Source organism: Arachis duranensis, chromosome 8, assembly GCF_000817695.3.
Source record: "Arachis duranensis cultivar V14167 chromosome 8, aradu.V14167.gnm2.J7QH, whole genome shotgun sequence".
In the NCBI taxonomy this organism is placed as follows: domain Eukaryota; kingdom Viridiplantae; phylum Streptophyta; class Magnoliopsida; order Fabales; family Fabaceae; genus Arachis; species Arachis duranensis.
In genome coordinates this window covers 36293651-36314303 of record NC_029779.3, presented here as the reverse complement: position 1 = coordinate 36314303, position 20653 = coordinate 36293651, and the positions used below count along the sequence as shown (strand labels likewise).

At 33.5% G+C, this 20653-nt stretch overlaps 3 protein-coding genes, 1 long non-coding RNA gene and 1 other non-coding gene across 6 annotated transcripts in view; 3 read left to right on the top strand and 2 right to left on the bottom strand.

Annotated features, from left to right (window-relative positions):
* Positions 1–448: 448 nt before the first annotated feature.
* Positions 449–4792, top strand: LOC107462483 (G-type lectin S-receptor-like serine/threonine-protein kinase At4g27290). Of its 2 annotated transcripts, XM_021129489.2 has the most exons (8): positions 452–1882; positions 2037–2153; positions 2349–2497; positions 2569–2779; positions 2873–3110; positions 3196–3346; positions 3441–3730; positions 3821–4288. In XM_021129489.2, coding segments are annotated over exons 1-8 (2418 nt in total). In that variant the 5' UTR covers positions 452–621; the 3' UTR covers positions 3822–4288. The 2 variants fall into 2 exon arrangements, with proteins under 2 accessions (XP_020985150.1, XP_020985148.1); XM_021129491.2 differs by lacking the exons at positions 3441–3730; positions 3821–4288 and adding an exon at positions 4390–4792 and having other exon boundaries at positions 449–1882.
* A 9825-nt stretch (positions 4793–14617) lies between these two features.
* The window catches only part of LOC107462495 (G-type lectin S-receptor-like serine/threonine-protein kinase At4g27290), a 29406-nt gene continuing 23370 nt past the window's right edge, over positions 14618–20653 (top strand). The window contains exon 1 of the mRNA XM_016081095.3: positions 14618–15416. Within this exon, the coding sequence (XP_015936581.2) occupies positions 14618–15416 (799 nt within the window). The remainder of the gene's footprint in view (positions 15417–20653) is intronic.
* Positions 16391–17791, top strand: LOC107462494 (G-type lectin S-receptor-like serine/threonine-protein kinase SD1-1). The gene is made up of 4 exons (XM_052253184.1): positions 16391–16691; positions 16786–17023; positions 17104–17254; positions 17340–17791. Exons 1-4 carry the CDS (start codon positions 16439–16441, stop codon positions 17643–17645), a joined length of 948 nt encoding a protein of 315 aa, XP_052109144.1. The 5' UTR covers positions 16391–16438; the 3' UTR covers positions 17646–17791.
* Positions 18177–19439, bottom strand: LOC107462496 (uncharacterized). The gene is made up of 2 exons (XR_001586808.3): positions 18761–19439; positions 18177–18596 (listed from the first exon to the last, which is right to left on the bottom strand). It is a non-coding gene; the product is annotated as an uncharacterized LOC107462496 (long non-coding RNA).
* LOC127741349 (U2 spliceosomal RNA) lies at positions 19053–19251 on the bottom strand. The gene has a single exon (XR_008002301.1). It is a non-coding gene; the product is annotated as a U2 spliceosomal RNA (small nuclear RNA).

Below are 20653 nucleotides of genomic sequence, written 5' to 3'. Positions count from 1 at the left end.
CACAGGAAATGCTCTAAATAGTGATTTGTCAAGAAGTTTGTTTTAGTTTCAACTCCATCATCATTTTATACTGTATAGTACACTTCCATACTTCCATCATGCTTCAAACTAGCAGATTGACACGTCTTTCTTAGTTTGTATTTATCTATCTAGCTACCTATCAGGGCGTGTTCAACTTTAACAAGGCACTGACACGTTGTCTTGATACGTCAAGAATGCAATCCAAAGAAGACAAATTCTCCATTGCCGTCCCAAACTTAGTTTGTATTTTTCTGTGCTTCTTCTTGGGTATGATGCAAGATAGAATTATTAAATATTTCCTTTGTACGGTGAAAGCTCTTTAGCGGAAAAATTTGCCTTTTCGTTTCTTTTTTTAGTTTTTACCTACTTTCTTTCCGCCTTCCTTACCATCACACATTTTGCCTACTTTTGTTTTATTCCACAACATTTTTTATTATTATTCAGACTTAAACAAGATTTTATGTTAGTTCTTTTCTGTTGAAACACCCATTTTTCTATAAAACATGTTTTTATGCTTAAACACTAACCCACTAAAATCAGTTCTTTACTATTTTTTCTTGTATTTTAGTGAAAACAAGTTGTTCATCATTAAAAAAAAACATGGAAAAGTTGAAGATGCTGTGGTCTTGGTCCTTTCTATTCTCACTTATATTAAGAACCTCCACCTCACTTGACAATATAACCGTTTTTCAATCCCTCAGCGATGGAGAGACATTGATTTCACATGAAGGAATCTTTGAACTTGGTTTCTTCAGTCCTGGAAACTCAAAGGGCCGATACGTAGGTATCTGGTACCATAATATGTCCCCTTTAACAGTTGTGTGGGTTGCCAACAGAGAAACTGCACTCAATGATACCTCTGGAGTTTTAAAAGTAACCCATCAAGGACTTGTTCTCCTTGTTAATGGCACCAGCAACAGCACTGTGTGGTCTTCCACCATGTCAATCAAAGCGGAGAATCCGGTTGCACAGCTCCTGGTCTCAGGAAATCTTGTTGTCAAAGATGGCCATAATGAGGAGAACTTCTTGTGGCAGAGTTTTGATTTTCTTGGCGATACTTTCTTACCAGGATCAAAGATAGGTTGGGATCCAGTGACAGGGATAGAGAGAACCTTAACATCTTCGAAAAGTGCTGATGATCCCGGCCATGGAGACTTCAAATTCAGAATAGACCCCAGAGGCTATCCACAAGCTGTTCTAACGAACGGAACGGTTATAATGGTCAGAGTAGGACCCTGGAATGGACTTATGTTTTCAGGAGCTACCATTTATTTGCGCTATAGTAAATTACTGCCAACTGATTATGATTTCATTGATAAGGAGCTAATTTGTAAACTCCAACCTTTACATGCATATAGTGTTATTAGAAGTGTGGTGACCCCTTGGGGTGGTGTGCAGCTTCTGCATTGGTCAAGACAAACCAGTAGCTGGGAGACATTTCTTTCTTTACCAGAAGGTGAATGTGACAAGTATGCGCACTGTGGCGCAAATTCTGTTTGTAGAGTCACTCCGGCTCCAATCTGCACATGCCTAGAAGGATTTGTTCCAAAATACTCAAGAAAGTGGAAGGACATGTATTGGTCTGATGGTTGTGTTAGGATCACTCCATTAAGTTGCAGCAAAGATGGTTTCAAGAAGCACTCAGGTGTGGTGTTGCCTGACACATCTACCTCTTGGCATAACATGACCATGAACCTGCAGGAATGTGAGGCCTTGTGTAGGAAAAATTGTTCCTGTACGGCATATTCCAATTTGGATGTCCGTGGCGGAGGAAGTGGTTGCATACTTTGGTTTCATGATTTGATTGATATGAGACAAGGAGGACAAGATCTTTATATTCGACTACCTATGTCAGAGCTAGGTACCCCTTTAAGGATTTTTTTTTTTTTTTTTCATTTAGTTCATTTTGTCTTCTTAAGTTCTTATTGATTTATGATTTACTACATTATATTTTCGCAATACATCAATGTAATGAAAGAATTAAAGAACAATGTTCTTGAACCTTGTTACCTCAGGTGATGAGTCAAACAAGAAAAAGCTTGTAGGCATGATTGTTGGCTCCATTTTGTTCTTTATGAGCATGATGTTTGGACTGGTTCTATGTCTATGGAGAAAGAAACTTGAGGAACCAGGTGAGTTCATGATATTAACATGTGACTACTTCTATTTTGCAGTGATATTTGGAAGAACTATAATTTTGCAGTCCCATTAGTCTTGAAATCTTTTGCTTGAAGAATTTTTATTCTTTTTTTCAAAGTTAACAAATCAACATGAATTTCTTGACATTCTCATAAATAGCTATTTGCTAATCATTCCCATTTCTATAGAAATATTTTGGTGGAAGCAACGGGCTCACGAAAGGGAAAAGGATGACATGGATCTTCCAATGTTTGATTTATCAACCATAGTTTATGCCACTAATTACTTCTCTAGTGACAACAAATTGGGAGAAGGTGGATTTGGATCTGTATACAAGGTAATTGATATGAATAATTTCGTCATGTTATTATTCTCCACATATTGTGTTGTCCTAACCATTGTTATCAGGGTGCACTTGAAAATGGGACAGAGATTGCTGTGAAGAGGCTTTCCATTGACTCTGAACAAGGACTGGATGAGTTTAAAAATGAAGTTCAGTTAATTGCAAAACTTCAGCATCGCAACCTTGTAAAGCTTCTTGGCTGTTGCATTCAACGAAAAGAAAAACTCTTGATTTATGAGCTCGTGCCCAATAGGAGTTTGGACACCTTTATTTTTGGTTCATTCCTTAAACCATCTTGAATTATCGTTCTCTTTCATATTTATCGTTGATTATATGTCATGTTAACTTCAAATATTGTCAACATGGCAGATGATTCTAGAAGAAAATTATTAGATTGGGCAAAGCGCTTTCAAATTATTGGCGGAACAGCTCGAGGCCTAGTTTATTTACATCAAGATTCTAGGCTAAGAGTGATTCATAGAGATCTAAAAACTAGCAATATACTTCTTGATAAAGACATGAACGCGAAAATATCAGACTTTGGTCTTGCTAGGACATTTGCCGGAGATCAAACTGAGGCCAGAACAAAAAGAGTGATGGGAACTTAGTTAGTAGGCTAAATATTGTTTACTGTTTCAAGCTGTAACATATTCCTTTCGCGATTCTCATGTGATGTACTAAATGCAATGCAGTGGTTATATTTCTCCAGAGTATGCGGTGCGTGGATCCTTCTCAATGAAATCTGATGTGTTCGCTTTTGGTGTAATTGTGCTTGAGATAGTAAGTGGCAAGAAGAACAGAGAGTTTTGTGTCCCTCACCAGAGTCTTAACCTTCTTGGACATGTAAGTAATACCAAATAATAAGGATAAAGTTTCAAACTTGATAGTAGTTCACATAAACCGAAATTCAGCCAATATAATTTTGACATCTTTAAAGGCATGGGAGCTCTGGAATGAGGAGAGGCCCTTGGAACTGGTAGATGAATCAGTGCGCAATTCGGTGATTGAAGTTGAAGCATTGAGATGCATACACATAGGGCTGTTATGTGTTCAAGGGAGACCAGAAGATAGGCCTAACATGTCATCTGTAGTTCGTATGCTGGAAGATGATAAACCATTGCCCAAGCCGAGGCTTCCGGCATTTTACTCACACCAGGAAGAATCTATGGGAAGAGATGATGGAGTTTCAGCAAATGAGGTTACCATATCATTGTTAGGAGCAAGATAGTGAGTAGATCTTACATTTTTAATGCTATAGAGCTAAGTGGCATTTTTTATTAGATCTCATGTTGACTTTGAATATTATCAACATGGCAGATGATTCTAGAAGAAAATGATTAGATTGGGGAAAGCGCTTTCAAATTATTGGCGGGACAGCTCGAGGACTAGTTTATTTACATCATGATTCTAGGCTAAGAGTTATACACAGAGATCTAAAAGCTAGCAATATCCTTCTTGACAAAGACATGAACGCGAAAATATCAGACTTTGGTCTTGCTAGGACATTTGCCGGAGATCAATCTGAGGCCACAACAAAAAGAGTGATGGGAACATAGTTAGTAGGCTAAAATATTGTTTACTAGTTCAAGTTGCAACATTTTTTCCTTCTGAATTCTTATGTGATGCACTGAATGCAATGCAGTGGCTATATTTCTCCTGAGTATGCAGTGCACGGATCCTTCTCAACGAAATCTGATGTGTTCGCCTTTGGCGTCATTGTGCTTGAGATAGTCAGTGGGAAGAAGAACAGAGAGTTTTGCGTCCCTCACCAACGTCTCTACCTTCTTGGACATGTAAGTAATACCATAGAATAAGGATAAAGTTTCACACTTCACAGTAATTCGCATAAACCGAACATCAGCCAATAATAATTTTGACTCTTTAAGGCATGGGAGCTCTGGAATGAGGAGAGGCCTTTGGAGCTAGTGGATGAATCAGTGCGCGATTCGGTCATTGAAGTTGAAGCATTAAGATGCATACAGATAGGGCTTTTATGTGTTCAAGGGAGACCAGAAGATAGGCCTAACATGTCATCTGTAGTTCGTATGCTGGAAGATGATAAACCGTTGCCTGAGCCGAGGCTGCCGGCTTTTACTCGCACCATGAAGAATCTTTGGGAAGAGATGATGAAGTTTCAGCAAATGAGGTTACCGTTTCATCGTTAGGGGCAAGATAGGCAGCCTGTTTTGATTTTCCAGTTTCACTTTTATTCCTGGTCAAATGAGAATTTGTGTGTGATCAGTGTATAAAGTTTTTATTTTCGTATTGATTCACATATCTTATAGCGTAGTCTTTGGTGCTTTGTATATAAATTTCTCTACAAGAGACTACCAGAAGCAGTTACAGCTTTGTCATAACAGAATTGCCAGCGTGGCAGTCATTCTAACTAACTTAGGAGTGGAGTCATAACTCATAACAATATTCAACTGCATGCTAGTTGTGCTAATAACGGTTGATATGATGAGTGTTCTTCACTCTCCAAGGCTTCTAAAGAGATAAATCAGGAATCGAAGATCGCCTCAGTCTGAGCAATGAGTTTGTGGAACCGCTTGATCTCCGGAATGTTCACGAACTGTTTGATGAATTGATTCACAGAGCTGTGAGGTAAGAGAGAAGAGGATAGTGAATCAAATAGCGTAATTCTTCAAGGTGTTAATAGTGAATCAAATAGCGTAATTCTTCAAGGTGTGTGTTAAAACTTGAAACAAATTTTTGGGGGGCCATGATAGAAAATAATTGTCAAAAAACTTTTGATATGAACTCCATTTAAGATAAACTCATCTAATTTCATCTCTCTGATTTGGATGATATTGCCAAATTTAAAGCCGTTTTCAAGTCTTGTTCCAAAAAATTAAAGTCAAACTCATCAGATGTAACTTTTGAACTTTTGAAGGTTGTATCTCACTTTCTTCGTGATTCATTAAAGTAGAAGAACTTTCTTCGTGATTCATTAAAGTAGAAGAACTATCTACAGGTGTTGATATTGTAAAAGTTATATGTTCTCCTTTTTAAATATTAGCCTTCTTCTTAAAAAATGTATTAATTCTTTGATTTTTTATTATTATTTTATATAAAAATTAGAATATATATCTTATAGAATATGTAAAGAAGAAGTTAGAAGGACAAATATTAAAATTTATAATATTTATTGAATTTTTTTTATCAATTTATACAAATACAATAATATTAATACTTATTGAATATTCTATTATTTTTTATCATATAAAAAATTAAATTAAATAAATAGTAAAATATAAAATAATATTAAATTAAATAAATAAAAATATCTAATTTTTTATATTTGAACTTAAAGGTAGAGAGAGTGTTGCTTATTGAATTTATTGGGTACTGTAAGTCATAGTAAAGTATGTAAACCAATTGAACTATTTTTTATCTTTTAAAAAAGTATTACTAATTTTTTTATAAAAAATTTGGGGGGCCATGGCCCCCTTGTCTGAACTAAGCTCCACCACTGTGTGTTATACCCACTTTCTCTAAGGTTTAATTTGCCCCGACCAATATACAATGGTATTGACAAATTTCCTATAGAATACAATGAAGAACACTTTGACTTGTTTATACACTTACAGAGTCAAGCCTTACACTAAATGATAATTTACATAATAATATTTTCTATTTTTTTCGCGTAAAGAAAGTGTTGAGATGGATGTACAACAATAATGAAAAGGAGAAATTTATAGGTACGAAGTACATGCAACTACGTACTCAACATATACAACTTTTCAAATAGTTACAACTTACAACCATTCTACATGACTTTTCAAATAATTACAAAGCACCGATAGTTCAGAACATTTGGACCATTAAATGGCCAATAACAACACATTTTTTTAAATTTTTTAATAACTGCTAAATAGTCCATCTCTAATTTTAATTACAAATTTACTCCATATATTTTATTTAATTATAAAAATTATTTTTATTTTATAAGTTATTATTTTATTATTCATCTATTATGTTTATTAATAATAAAAAACAAAAACAATAACGAATTAAAAGAATTAGATCTTCTATTGATTGTAATAACTTTTTGGCAATTCCAATCGATTAAAAGTTTATCTTTGATCCATTACATCCATCAAGGATTTTGAAATCGTGTTTTTTAGAAAATCAATCAATTGGATTAATAAAACAATCGATTGAATTTCAAGTTTTCCATAACTCAAGCGATTTATAAACCATTAGTTATGGTGCGATTCAAAATTTATAAAAACCATATGAAAATTGAGAACGGCGCGATTCAAAATTCAATCAATTGGATTATCCTACCAATCAATTGAATGCAGAAAAAAATTTATTTACGTCACATTTCAACCAATCGATTGAATTGGAATATACCATTAGTCACGTACAAAATTCAATCGATTGTATTATCATACCAATCAATCAAACCTTCATATATCATTTTAATAGCGGCCTTCAATCGATTGGGTAATATAAACAATCGATTGAATTATAAAAAAATTCACATTCAAATCATTGTTCAATCGATTGAGTAATATGACCCATCGATTGATTTTTGCGAAAACCATACTGCGTTACCACTTTCAATTGATTGTTTTGTGGTAACCTGAAGTCCAATCGATTGAGTCCTGAAATTCAATCAATTGTTTTGTTAATCTAATCGTTTGATTTTCTAAGACGCGATTTCAAAATTTTGGACGGATGTAATGGATCAAAGATAAACTTTTAATCGATTGGGATTGTCAAAAAAGTTATTACGATCAATAATTTATTATTGTTTTTGTTTTTTATTATTAATAAACATAACAGATGAATAATAAAATAATAATTTATTAAATAAAAAATATTTTTTATGATTAAATAAAATATATGAGATTAATTTTTAATTAAAATTAAAAACGGACTATTTAGCAATTATTGAAAAACTTAAAAAACATATTTTGTCATGAGACCATTTAATGGTTCAAACATTCTGGGACCATCGAATTCTTTGAAGAGATGTAACTCTTCAAAATAGCTTTTCACATATTTTGAAAATATATCTCATAATCCCCCACCATTTTCAAAATTCCTTTTCAATCCTATCATTCTGAAAGTTTTATGCTTTCAGTAAAGGTATGTTGTGATTTGAACCTTTGCCTAGTAACAGTGGTATTCACTCATCCGAATTTAAAATGGTAGACAAGTTTTGAACCATTTAACTCGTATGAACAAGCGTGCACTGGTAACACATAAAATTTCGGTATCATTTAGATGTTATGTTAAATATGACACATTTAGTATGCTACATGGCCTTGTATCTTGTATCATTTCATGAGCGTTTTAAGAGTAAAATCTTAACTCCAAGAACCGGCCTAGTTCACACTCATATAGGTAGACTCTATCAAAAATATCCCATAATTAAATACTTTAGCAATAAAATACTTGCTATAGGTCTATTAAGAACAAAACTCATCCTGTTCCTTTATACCATTATGGTTCCAAGTACTTTTTACCTTGGGATGAAAGAAATAATTATGAGTACTTGCAATTACTCTAATAGTGTACTTTATCGTATTAAACTCAAGACTTGATGTTACTTAGATGTGAGTTGGGTTTTTACCATTGGTAATTATTTAAAATACGGATTTTAGTCTCATCCCTTTTGATGTTTTAAATACCAAATCCTTTGTCAATCTTTTCGTTAAAGGATCTGCAAGATTTTGTTCTTGACTTTATAAAATTTATAGATATAACTTCATTGCCAATAAGATTTTTAACATAGCTATGTCTTACTCTAATGTGTCTAGATTTTTCATTATAAACTTAGCTATAAGCCTTTGATAATGTTTTTTGGCTATCACAATGTATAAAGATTAGTGCCATTGATTTTGGCCAAATTAATATTTCATGTAATAAATCTCTACGTCATTCATTCAGCTTACTTGCTTGTTGCTGCCAAAGCAACAAATTCTGCAGCCATCCTAGAGTCCATTATGCAAGTTTGTTTCTTGGATCCCCAAGAAACAACATCCCACCAAAGTTAAAGATCCAACCACTTGTTGATGCATGATCTTCTGTATAGCTTATCCAACTGGGTATCTGTGTATCCTTCTAAAACAGAAGGTTTACCATTATACAACAAAGTATATTTTATTATTCCTTTCAAATATTTTAATATTCTTAGGACAGCATGCCAATGGTCTTTACTTGGATTGCTTGTATACTGACTTAAGTGACCTATAGCACCTATAGCATATAATATATCTGGTCTAGTACAGGTCATAGCATACATTAAACATCCAATTATTTTTGCAAACTTAATTTGTAAAATAGACAAATTTGTATTAGGTACTAATTTAATACTTAGATCAAAAGAAGTACTCACCAAATATCCTTCATTTAATAAAGGTGTTCATACCCTGGGTCGAGCTATCCGACCTGGGATGATCGACGACAAAGCGACCGACCTTTATAGGTCAAGCGGACCGACTTCTTCATAAAAAACTCGGCCGAGTTAACGAGAGAGCCTAATAAAGGGCCCGGGTAGAGGAACACGACTCAAATCCTAAGGCAGCCCAAGCCTATAGGGATAAAGGCGGTTCCATTGAAGATACGCTGACCTCAACTCAAAGATAAAAGATAAGATAAGATAACTAACTTATCTTATCCAAAAGGTCACATCTCACCATTATAAATACACTGGAGTACCAGGTATAACTCATACTCTGATTCTACTCAATACCTGCTTAATACCCTTGCTAACTTAAGTATCGGAGTCCCTTGTAGGTACCCCCCACCCTCCGGGGACAAAGAAATCAGCACCACCACCAAGTCCAACAAGTCGGACACAACAGTTCCAGCCGTCTTCCACCAGCCGGACACGTTAGCACCGACCAGTACAGAAGATCTCATCCGAGATCGACCTCCAGTTTCAGGTAACCCTCGGAACAAAAGGTTTCATGTTCAACTTTGGTTTTAAAAATCTTAAATTTAACCAAGACTTCATCTTTAGAATGCATCAAATATATATAATAATATCTACTAAAATGGTCAATAAAAGTTACAAAATATTTCTTTCCACCTATGATAGGCCAACCATGTAAATCACATACATCAGAATCTATTATTCTAATAATTTAGAATTTCTCTGTACTCTTTAAAAAGAAAGTCTTGTTATCTTGATTAACATACAAGTTGTACATGCATCTCAATTTTTAATTGATTTTGGAATAAGATCATATTTTATCATATCATTTAATTTATGAAAATTAACATGTCCTAAACGATTATGCCATAAATCAAAGGACTCAGCAATATAAACAGAAATATTATTATTATTAATAGTATTTACAACATTTAATTTAAACATATTCTCACACAGATATCCTTTACCCACAAACACTCCAAACATAAATCCATACTTGTTAAGTAAAGGTACAAAAATTAAATTTTTTCTGACTTCGGGTACATAATATATATCAGTAAGAGTTAGTACTCTTCTTGAAGTAAATTCAAGTTTCACTGTTCCTTTGCCCATTACTTGAATAGTTGATGTATTTTCCATATATAGAATAGCCCATTCTCTTCTTTGAATGTCTTAAAAAAGTTTCTATTCTTGCAAGCATGTCGAGTTACACCAGAGTCTATCCACCATGACTTAATGTCTTCAATCATGTTGATCTTAGAGATAACAGCAATAAGATTATCTTTTATTGCTATGTCATTCTTTTCTTTTTTTTAAGAAACGACATTCTTTCTTAAAATGTCATAATTTTTTACAATAAAAATAATTTTCCTTCTTTTTATTCTTTCTGATATCACCATTGTGACCTTGAGATTTATTAAAATCTCGGTATCTTTTCTTGTTGGGCTGGTTGGATTTTCCATTTTCCATTACGTGAAGATTAGCATGAGTACTTTGCTCTTTAGTAGCGTCTTGTTTACAATACTCTTCTTTAAGACGAAGGTGATTACTTAATTGCTCAAGAGAAACATCATCTTTTCTTTGTTTCATATTTCTTTTGAATTCTTTCTATGATGGAGGGAGTTTGTCAATGATTGAAGATACAATAATGATATTATTCATGTGCATGTTATGTTGCTTAAAATTATTTAAAATACGCTCAATTTCATGCAGTTGTTCCATGACAGATCTACTATCAACCATGTTATAATTATTAAAGCGAGTGACAAAAAATTTCTTACTTGTTGCGTCCTCAGTCATATATTTTGCTTCTAATTTATCCCATAATTCTTTTGCGCTCCCAACATTTTGGTAGACATCAAATAGTGCATCAGCCATGCCATTGAATATGTATCTGGTGCATATATAGTCATCGTTGTCCCATTTTTATCTAACTCGAGTTTCTGCAATGGCCTCCCCTTCAACTTCTAGAGGTCTTGGTATGGTAAGAACATATGCCACTTTTATTGTTGTGAGAAGGAAGTGCATCTTCTTTTACTATCGTTTGAAATGAAGGAAGTGCATCTTCTTTTGCTATCGTATGAAATTTTCACCATCAAATCTTTCTAACTTCACAAAATCCAATGTTATCTCCTTAATTAATGCAGTTGCCATTTTGTTTTATTGATGAATAATTAAGCCTAAAAATTGTGAGTTAATAGAAAAAAGAATAGTGAATCAAATAGCGCAATTCTTCAACGCGTGTGTTACACACATTTTTTTTTAGGTTTAATTCGCCCTCACCAATGTACAATGGTATGTAAAATGGGTTACTGATGAATTTCTTGTAAGATATAATGAAAAATACTTGACTTGTTTATACACTCACACAGTCAAGTCTTACACTAAATGATAATTTACAGAATAATATTCTCTATTTTTTTTTTGCGCATAAAAAAAGTGTTGAGATGGATGTATAGCAATAATAAAATGGAAAAATTTATAGGTATGAAATACATGCAATATGTAACTATATACTTAACAGACACAATCTTTTAAATAGTTACAACCTTTTAACAGACATAACTCTTTAAATAATTACAATCTTTTAACAAATTACAATCTTTAAATAAATTACAACTCTAAAAAAAATATAACTCTTTAAAATAATTTTTTACATATTTTAAAAATATATCTCACAAAAACTTCCGAAATATCATTTCAAGATGTGTTTTATTCCTTTAGTATAGACTTGTTCCACGCAGAGAAAAGACCTTGGAAGGAAGACCAAATAATGGCTGACATCATTCGCCTCAATGGCTCTCTTCCACGGTTTTCAAGTTTGCATCAATATTTTGAATTTTTTGATGGTGGGTACTCCTATAAAGATATTATAATTATTTTTATGTGATAATTTTTTTTGACTTTTAGATGATAAATTATAAGGTTAGATTTTGATATGTTATAAAAGTGTTGCTTTTATTTGAAATGTGGTCAAATCAATAAATCACACTTTTATACAAAATATATTCATAAAAAGATGTTTTTTGCATCTTTATTTGAGTAGCTCCCTTTTTTATTATACCGATACTTTGGCATCCACATGTTAGCAGTATAATTGGGGTATGTGTAACATGAGCTTAACATTTATGTGTTTATTAAATGTGTCACATTTATATAGATTATTAAATTTTATTAGATTAAAATTAAAGACTAATATAAAAAAAGCGTATCACATATCACTTGACATGTAAAAAAGTTTTTTATAATCAAAATAGTCCTTGAAAGTCTAAACGTAAGTCATTTTTATATTTAAAATTTTAAAAATTAATCAAACTAGTCTTTATATAATGGGATAAGTATTGTTTTGGTCCCTCACGTTGAGGGTCGGAATCGAAACCGTCCCCAACGTAATTTTCGATTTAGAATCATACTTAATGTTTTTTTCGTATTAAAATCGTCATTTTTTTAATATAATTTTTTAATATTATAAAAAATTTTTGTATAATAATTAATTTTAATAAATAAAAAATATTTAGATATTTTGTATTTATATATTTTATATTTAATTATTTAAGAATAAAAGATTCTGTTGACATTTAAAGTCTTGTATATTAAAATATTGTCATTTAAAACATTTATTTATATACTATGACATTCTGTATTTATTAGAACCCATTAATACCCTTTTATATTAGCGTTTGATTTTAATCTAATAAAATCTGATGGTCTATATGAATATGACACATTTAATAAACACTATTAAACTCATTTTAGACATACCCAATTTTTTGAGCAGCCTTCGTGCTATATTTTTAATGATAATTATTAATTAATATTGGAACTTTATATCTTAAGCAACGGTGTTGTGCTTATCTTATGGAATGTTAAATCAAGATCAACGGCGACAACTGGTAAGGATGAATTTTATAAAAAGCATGCATGTTAGCTTAATTAAGGTTTCTTCTAAGAATGTTACTAAATATATATAAACTAATGCTCTCAAATCTAGTACTATCGCAAATATAATACGTTATGCTTCCGTAGCTGAATGCTATAATAAAAAAGTAAAGTTAAGAAGACAAAAGAAAGATAAGTTTGTCTCTTTGCCCGAAAAGGTCGTTTCTGATTTAAATGATCACATGGTTATAATTCAGACTGTACCATACTTATACTAACATCTGATAAGTGCAAAGTGCAATGGAAGCAAAAATTAACTGTTGATTAATCATTGGGGTCCCAGAGTCAGCATCAGTTTGCTAGAAGCGGATAAAAATACAGTAAAAAATAATTAAATGGCAATTATAGAAATTTAGTTGGACAATCACTTGAAAACTGATGTTTTCTTTGACTATAAGAAGATAAGTGATGTGTGACTCATCATATGTCATCTTTTTTTCTCTTACTTTTCAGTGATTACAAACTATTAGAAAATACTAAATTTTTATAAATATTAGATATATATAATTATTTATGTGTTTTATTTAGCATTTTAAGCTTTTAAATAGGTTGTCTGATATACAAATATTCAGTGTTAACGCAGGTCCATAGAAGAACTGCACTCAAATAAGGTGATGTATGTAGCCTAATCTGATAATTATATTAATGGTTCCAAACTTACCAAAGAAATGTAGTTAGCATGATGTAGCATAAAATCGTAGAGATATAATATATTAATATTGTTGTTTCATAAAATGAGAAGAAAGTTGAGTTGAAAAAAAAAAAAAACAGAATGGAACCCATACCATGAATGCTCGTTGGTCAAGTCTTTAATTGCACATTCAATGTTAGCTCTGAAAAAATCCAATTTATTAATCATTATGCAGCCGCCTAGCCAATTGTTGCTGAATATCTCTTTCTGTTTCCCTATTTGATCTGCCGTTTGATGGAATTGCCAAATCTGTTGATGACTGTTTCGAAAGAGAGATTCAGACTCTTAGTCTTATCTACGTTGAACTAAAACTGCTGCTGCGGCATTCATCTTAGAGTCAAATACCCTGTTTGAAATTGAGATGTGCATAGTGAAAGTTTACATTTGTTCCGGTGTTATTATATTAAGATTATCATTAGTAAAAATTATGGGTTATGTTACGTGTACACTAATACTAAAGTCAACCACCAGTGTAAATACATGTTGAAATACAAATACATATTGAAAATAAATTAAACTACACATGTATTTATATACAAATATATTGATGGCTGATTTTAATGGCTAATTTTGGTGTAAAAATAGCATTTTTTAAAAAAAAAAATTATCTTAATAAATGTATCATAAATGCAATGAAAAACTAAAATTTTATATTTTTTTTATAAAAACTTTTCTAGTTAGTAACATAAATATCTGTCCAAAAAATACAGGATGGCTAAACCCTAATTTCTTTTATTATTCTAGTATTAGACGAAATTTAAAAAATTGATTAGTATTCGATTTTGTTAGCAAACTTATAGAAATAACTCTAGTAACAAAAATTTTGTACATTCGAAAATTAAAAAGATTATAAATCTGAAATCTAAAAATCACACGTCCAAATTTCATATTAGCTGATTTTTATTGATTTCGGTTTTATTCTTTTAAAAATATGAGATTATCAATCTGCAATGACCCCTCTTACTTGTGAGTAGGTCCAACCATGTTTCCCTGTTGTTTACTTATAAAAATGTTTTAATGTTTAAAAGACCAACAAAGGGAAATCAAATCTTTCCTTGTATTAAAGTTCTACAAGTTGTACATCACAAAAATAATGCAAAACAAGAAAGATCTATGGTTTTGGTCCATTCTATTCTCATTTATATTAAGAAACTCTACTTCACTGGACAATATAACTCCTGTTCAATCCATCACTGATGGAGAGACATTAATTTCGAGTGGAGGAACCTTTGAACTTGGCTTCTACAGCCCCGGAAATTCAAAGGGCCGATACTTAGGAATCTGGTACCATAACATATCCCCTCAGGTAGTGGTCTGGGTGGCTAATAGAGAAAAACCGCTCAACAACACCTCCGGAGTTCTAAAACTCACCGGCGAAGGACTTGTTGTCCTTATTGATGGCAGCACCAACGGCAGCCTTGTATGGTCCTCCAACATGTCAAGCAAAGCAGGAGACAAACGGAATCCGATTGCACAGCTCTTGGAATCAGGAAATCTTGTTGTCAAAGATGGTCATAATGGTGACCACTTTCTGTGGCAGAGCTTTGATTATCCTTGTGATACATTCGTGCCCGGAATGAAGCTGGGATGGGATCTTGGGACAAGCCTAGAGAGAACTCTATCATCTTCAAAAAGTACCGATGATCCCGGCCGCGGACACTACACATTTAGAATAGACCTTCGAGGCGATCCGCAAATAGTTCTAATGAATGGAAATGCCACAGCAATTAGGGTAGGGCCATGGAATGGGCTAATGTTTTCTGGAGCTACACTTTATTTGCGCTATAGCCAATTCTCATCTCAATTTGTTTTCAATGAAAAAGAGGTGTTTGTTAGGTTCAGACCAGAAAATACATCCAAATATATTAGAGGTGTAGTGTACCCTTGGGGAGGTATTCAGGTTTTGCATTGGTCAATACAAACCAGAGGCTGGGAGACCCTTATTTCTATACCGGAGGCTGAATGTGACAAGTATGCTCTGTGTGGTGCAAATTCTATTTGCAGTACTACCCCTACTCCTGTCTGTTCATGCCTTGAAGGATTCGCACCAAAATATCCTGGAAAATGGAAGGAATCTGATTGGTCTGATGGTTGTGTTAGGATCACTCCTTTAAGTTGCAGCAGAGATGGATTCAAGAAGGTCACCGGCATAGTGTTGCCGGATACGTCTGCTTCTTGGTATAACAGGACCATGAACCTGCTGGAATGCAAGGAATTCTGTCTGAAAAATTGTTCTTGTACGGCATATTCCAATTTGGATATCCGTGATGGAGGAAGCGGTTGCTTGATCTGGTTTCATGATCTTATTGACATTAGACAAGGGACACAAGACTTCTATATTCGAATAGGTAAGCTTTTCTCCGTTACGTATTATTGTATTTGATTACCTGCATTATAATTTCAAAATAGATAATGTAACGAATTAAGGAACAATGCTCTTAAATTTTGATATCTCAGATGATAAGAAGAAAAATTATTCCGGCAAGAGGAAGCTAGAAGGCATCATTTTTGGCTCTATAGTGTTCATCACGATCATAATACTTGGACTGAAATTATTTCTAAGGAGAAAAAAACTTGAGGATCCAGGTGAATACGTAATATTCTACATGTGAATTCTACTACAACACCAATATTTGGAAGAAATATAACTGTGCAATATTGAAAGGCTGGTGGTTCTTTACATCAACCTTGTTAAACTCCAGAACTTTAAATTAATTTCTCTCTCGTATCACTCTTCATTTTGCTAGATATATTTTGGTTGAAACAACATGTTCGCAAAATGGAAAAGGAAGACGCGGACCTTCCAACATTTGATTTATCAACTATAATTTATGCTACTGATCAATTTTCTAGCAGTAATGAAATGGGAAGAGGAGGATATGGACCAGTTTATAAGGTACTAAAATAACTTGACATGCTCACTGTGGTATTTTGTGCTAACAATTGTCATCATCAGGGTGTACTTGCAAACGGGACAGAGATTGCAGTCAAGAGACTTTGCAAGAACTCCGACCAAGGACTGCAAGAGTTCAAAACGGAAGTTCAGCTAATTGCAAAACTTCAGCATCGCAACCTCGTAAAGCTTCTTGGTTGTTGCATTCAGCAAGAAGAGAAACTTTTGATTTATGAGCTCATGCCCAACAGGAGTTTGGACTACTTTATTTTTGGTTCATTTCTTAACTGTCTTGAATTTATGCTTCTTTCTCTGAGGTACTAACTAGTAGATAATCATTTTAACATTTTACTTTCTCAACATGATAGATGATGCTAGAAGAAAATTATTAGATTGGACTAAGCGCTTTCACATTATTAGTGGCACAGCTCGAGGCCTAGTCTATCTGCATCAGGACTCTAGGCTAAGAGTCATTCATAGAGATCTAAAAACTAGTAATATTCTTCTTGACGAAGACATGAATGCAAAAATATCAGACTTCGGTCTTGCTAGGACATTTGCAAGTGATCAGACTGAAGACAAGACTGGAAGAGTGGTGGGAACTCAGTAAGTAGGCTAGAGTATTGTTCATACTTAGAACTGTAACATTTTTTCTGTCATGTATCATGATTCATGCAACAATGCAGTGGTTATATTTCGCCCGAGTATGCAGTGCGTGGATCTTTCTCAATGAAATCTGATGTGTTCGCCTTTGGTGTAATCGTGCTTGAGGTAGTCAGTGGGAGGAAGACAAGAGAGTTCTGTGACCCAGATCAAAGTCTTAACCTTCTGGGATTTGTAAGTGTTGTTGTGTTAGTAGTAGCTATCATTGTAGCTCATATAGGTCCAAAATTAGAAAATAATAATTTTGACATCTTTTCAGGCATGGAAGCTATGGAATGAGGAGAGGACTTTGGAGCTGGTAGATGAATCACTGCGTGATTCGGTGAATGAAGATGAAGCATTGAGATGTATTCAGATAGGGTTGTTATGTGTGCAAGAGAGACCAGAACATAGGCCTAACATGTCATCTGTAGTTCGTATGTTGGATGATGATAAACCATTGCCTCGGCCAAGGTTGCCGGCATTTTATTCACACCAACAAGATTCTACACTGATTGAAGGTGAAGATGGTGAAGAAGTTCATTCAGCAAATGAGGTTACCATATCATTGTTAGGGGCAAGGTAGTAAGTAGAGTTTACATTCAATGATGTTATGTGATTATTCATATGGTGTATAAATAAATAGGCCTGTTCTGAAACTTGGCATCTGAGCCAATGAGCTGGTGTGTGTGCAAAGGAAGAAAGAAGAAGAATATAAGGAGAGAGGAAAATAGCGATAGAGGTTTTCTGTTACTTTGACAAATCTCTGTTAGTGTGGCAAATCACACTGCACCAAAAGAGACTCTGGAATGGATGTTAAATTAATAAGAGACACGAGATCAAAATCAAAATCTAAAAACACAGACGACAAAACCATTGTGATACTAACAAATTGATAACCTCATGTATATTTATTACGTCTAAAATTATACAAATATTCTAGCGATAATTAATAAATTTCCAAATAATGACAGCGATATCAAACAGGCATGCCCGCTCCCATTTAAGTCTGTCACTAAATTGGACGGGCTGATTCATCCAACCTAAATTAATGGGCTAGAAATGCCAAATCGTTTCTTTTTATTAGTAAAAAGAAATTTACCGTAGTCTAGATTCCTTAGTGACACAAGAACTGCGGTTTATTGCACTATAATGTACTATACATGAAACGTGATACACAACTGTAAGTTCTAGAATGACTAAACTGTTACCAATTTTAAGTTCTGTAATCTGTATTCACTGAACCAACACTGACAATGACTAAAAATAGGTTTCATGATTATCTGTTCTTTAAGATGAGGCAGAAATGGAGATCACAGTACTCAGGTCAGCAAGGCACTCAGTTGGAAGGCCAAGGAAGGAATTCAAGAGGAAATCATCAATTGGATCAACTTTTGCCACACCAACCAGCCAATCTCTCTTCCACTCATCATGTCACCTTTTGATTCTTCAGCTGTCAACACTGTCTTCACCATTAGTGTGGAGCCTCGTAGATACTCCCAGCAGAAAACAACTTGGCCTTGAATTCAAGATCAACCTAGCTTATTATAAAGATGATTGGCACAGTTAATAAATATTGTATCTCACAAGAATTTAAGTTCAGTTCCCACCATTGATGTAAGAGTCACTCTGCCATATATATATATATAATCGAAGTTCAAAGATTGTAATCTCCAAAAGTTATGAAATTTTATCGGTTACCTTGCCAACCCAGGAACTTGGTTGTAGAGGCAGTCAGTGGTGGAATATAATATAGTGTTTCAAAAGTCAAATGAAACAAAAGTACAAAGTATAACTCGATTAGTTTTTCTACTAAACCATTTTTTGTTGCACAACTAAAAAGAAAAACCATAAAGTGTTTGCCCCCTATTTTATTCATTGGTCACTCATCAGCTGTGTCGAGCAATCTCGGAGAACTAGACTTATGGCTCTAAATCATAGATACCACCCATTGGCTCATGAACCAGAGGCTTTAATATTTAAACTGGGTTTGATGGGGCGCGCCAGGCCCTTGCAACAGTGCAAGGCATGGGCGACGCATGAGAGTTCCAGTAGCTAGCTACTATGGTTGCCACTCCCACCTCAAAAAATAAATATAATACCGTGTGAGCCAATGGCCACCACATATCAGATACTAAACTGATAAGAACAGATACTACACTTGATCTTAGCCACAAGGCCGAGAAAGGTATAAGTTGATTAGTGTAGCGATGCTTCTTTTATATCAAAGCCTGTGGTTCTTGCTCCTTACTCCTACTCTATGTGGGGCTACCTCACTAGTTAGGCAAATACACGCATCACACAACAGAGGCTATCTTCACGAGTCACGAGTGTGTTGTGTGCCTCTCCGTTTCATTGTTACTTTTATGCTTAAATTACAAATCCCCTTGAAAAAATTTCTCCTATTAATCACCCAAATATCCGAAGTCGAATAATTAAGTATGAAGATTGAAGAAGAAAAAGTTAGGAATGCCCATAGGAAGAGTGGTAGTGATTCATATATAGTTGTAATTAGATTATTCTTGGTAAAATTGATCATAGATTCACACGTATATATAAAATAAGTGTTATATGCTTAAAGAAGTCCTATGAGTATATAAGTTAATTAATTTTAGACATTATTTGTAACGAGAAAACTTCAGCTAATTGTAGAAAATTTATATTTTGCACTTCAATCTCGCTACGTTATTAACAGTATTTTTGCCAACTTCTGCCAACTCTTGCAGTATCCACCCGCATATTGAATAGGTTACGTAGGCACTAGTTACATATAATATGAATATAACAAAGTTAGCTACCAATCCATTACATATCACTTTGTTGATGATAATATCCATAAATTATTTTTTGGTGCCTAAAATGTTCCCAACTCAATAAGTAAAAAACTAACTCGTTGTAAATCGAAGCTCTATTAAGAGTTTGCTCTTAGCTAATAAATTACTGTATATATACTTGAACTTTGATATTTATTTAACGGACAAGTGATCCATGATGAATTAATTATAAATATAAAGTAAATGCTCGTTTGTTTTGCAGTTTGGATTTTATATAATGATATAAGGTTGCGTTTGTTTTTGAGAATAGGACGGTATAAGACACTGAGGACAGGATAGGACAAGACACTGATGGACAGAGACACAAAATTTATGTTCTTGTACTCTGTTTCGTGATAAACTAGAACAAATTATGAAAATCCAATTTATTCTCATTTTTTTTCATTCAAAAAATTTGAGATGAAAAATATAATAATAAAAAATATAATTATGAAAAATTAACAAGAATAAGGAAAGAAAAAATAAAAAATAAGTTGTATTCCTTGTTAGTGTCTCTGTGTCTTTCCTGTCAGGATGGACATAAAATACACTAATTCAGTATCTTTTGACATATTGTCTCTTGTCTCTGTCTATGTCTCCTCTGCCAAACACAATTTTGTGTCTCTGTGTCCTTATTTCAGTGTCTTCTGTAACCAAATGCAGCCTAAGAGACAACAAAGATCAGATTAAGAGATGCTCACTCATAGTGAAGCTAGCTACTTGATATCTCGAGAATGTTCACTTTCTATTTGATAAATTGATTCAGAGAGCTTCCATTTTC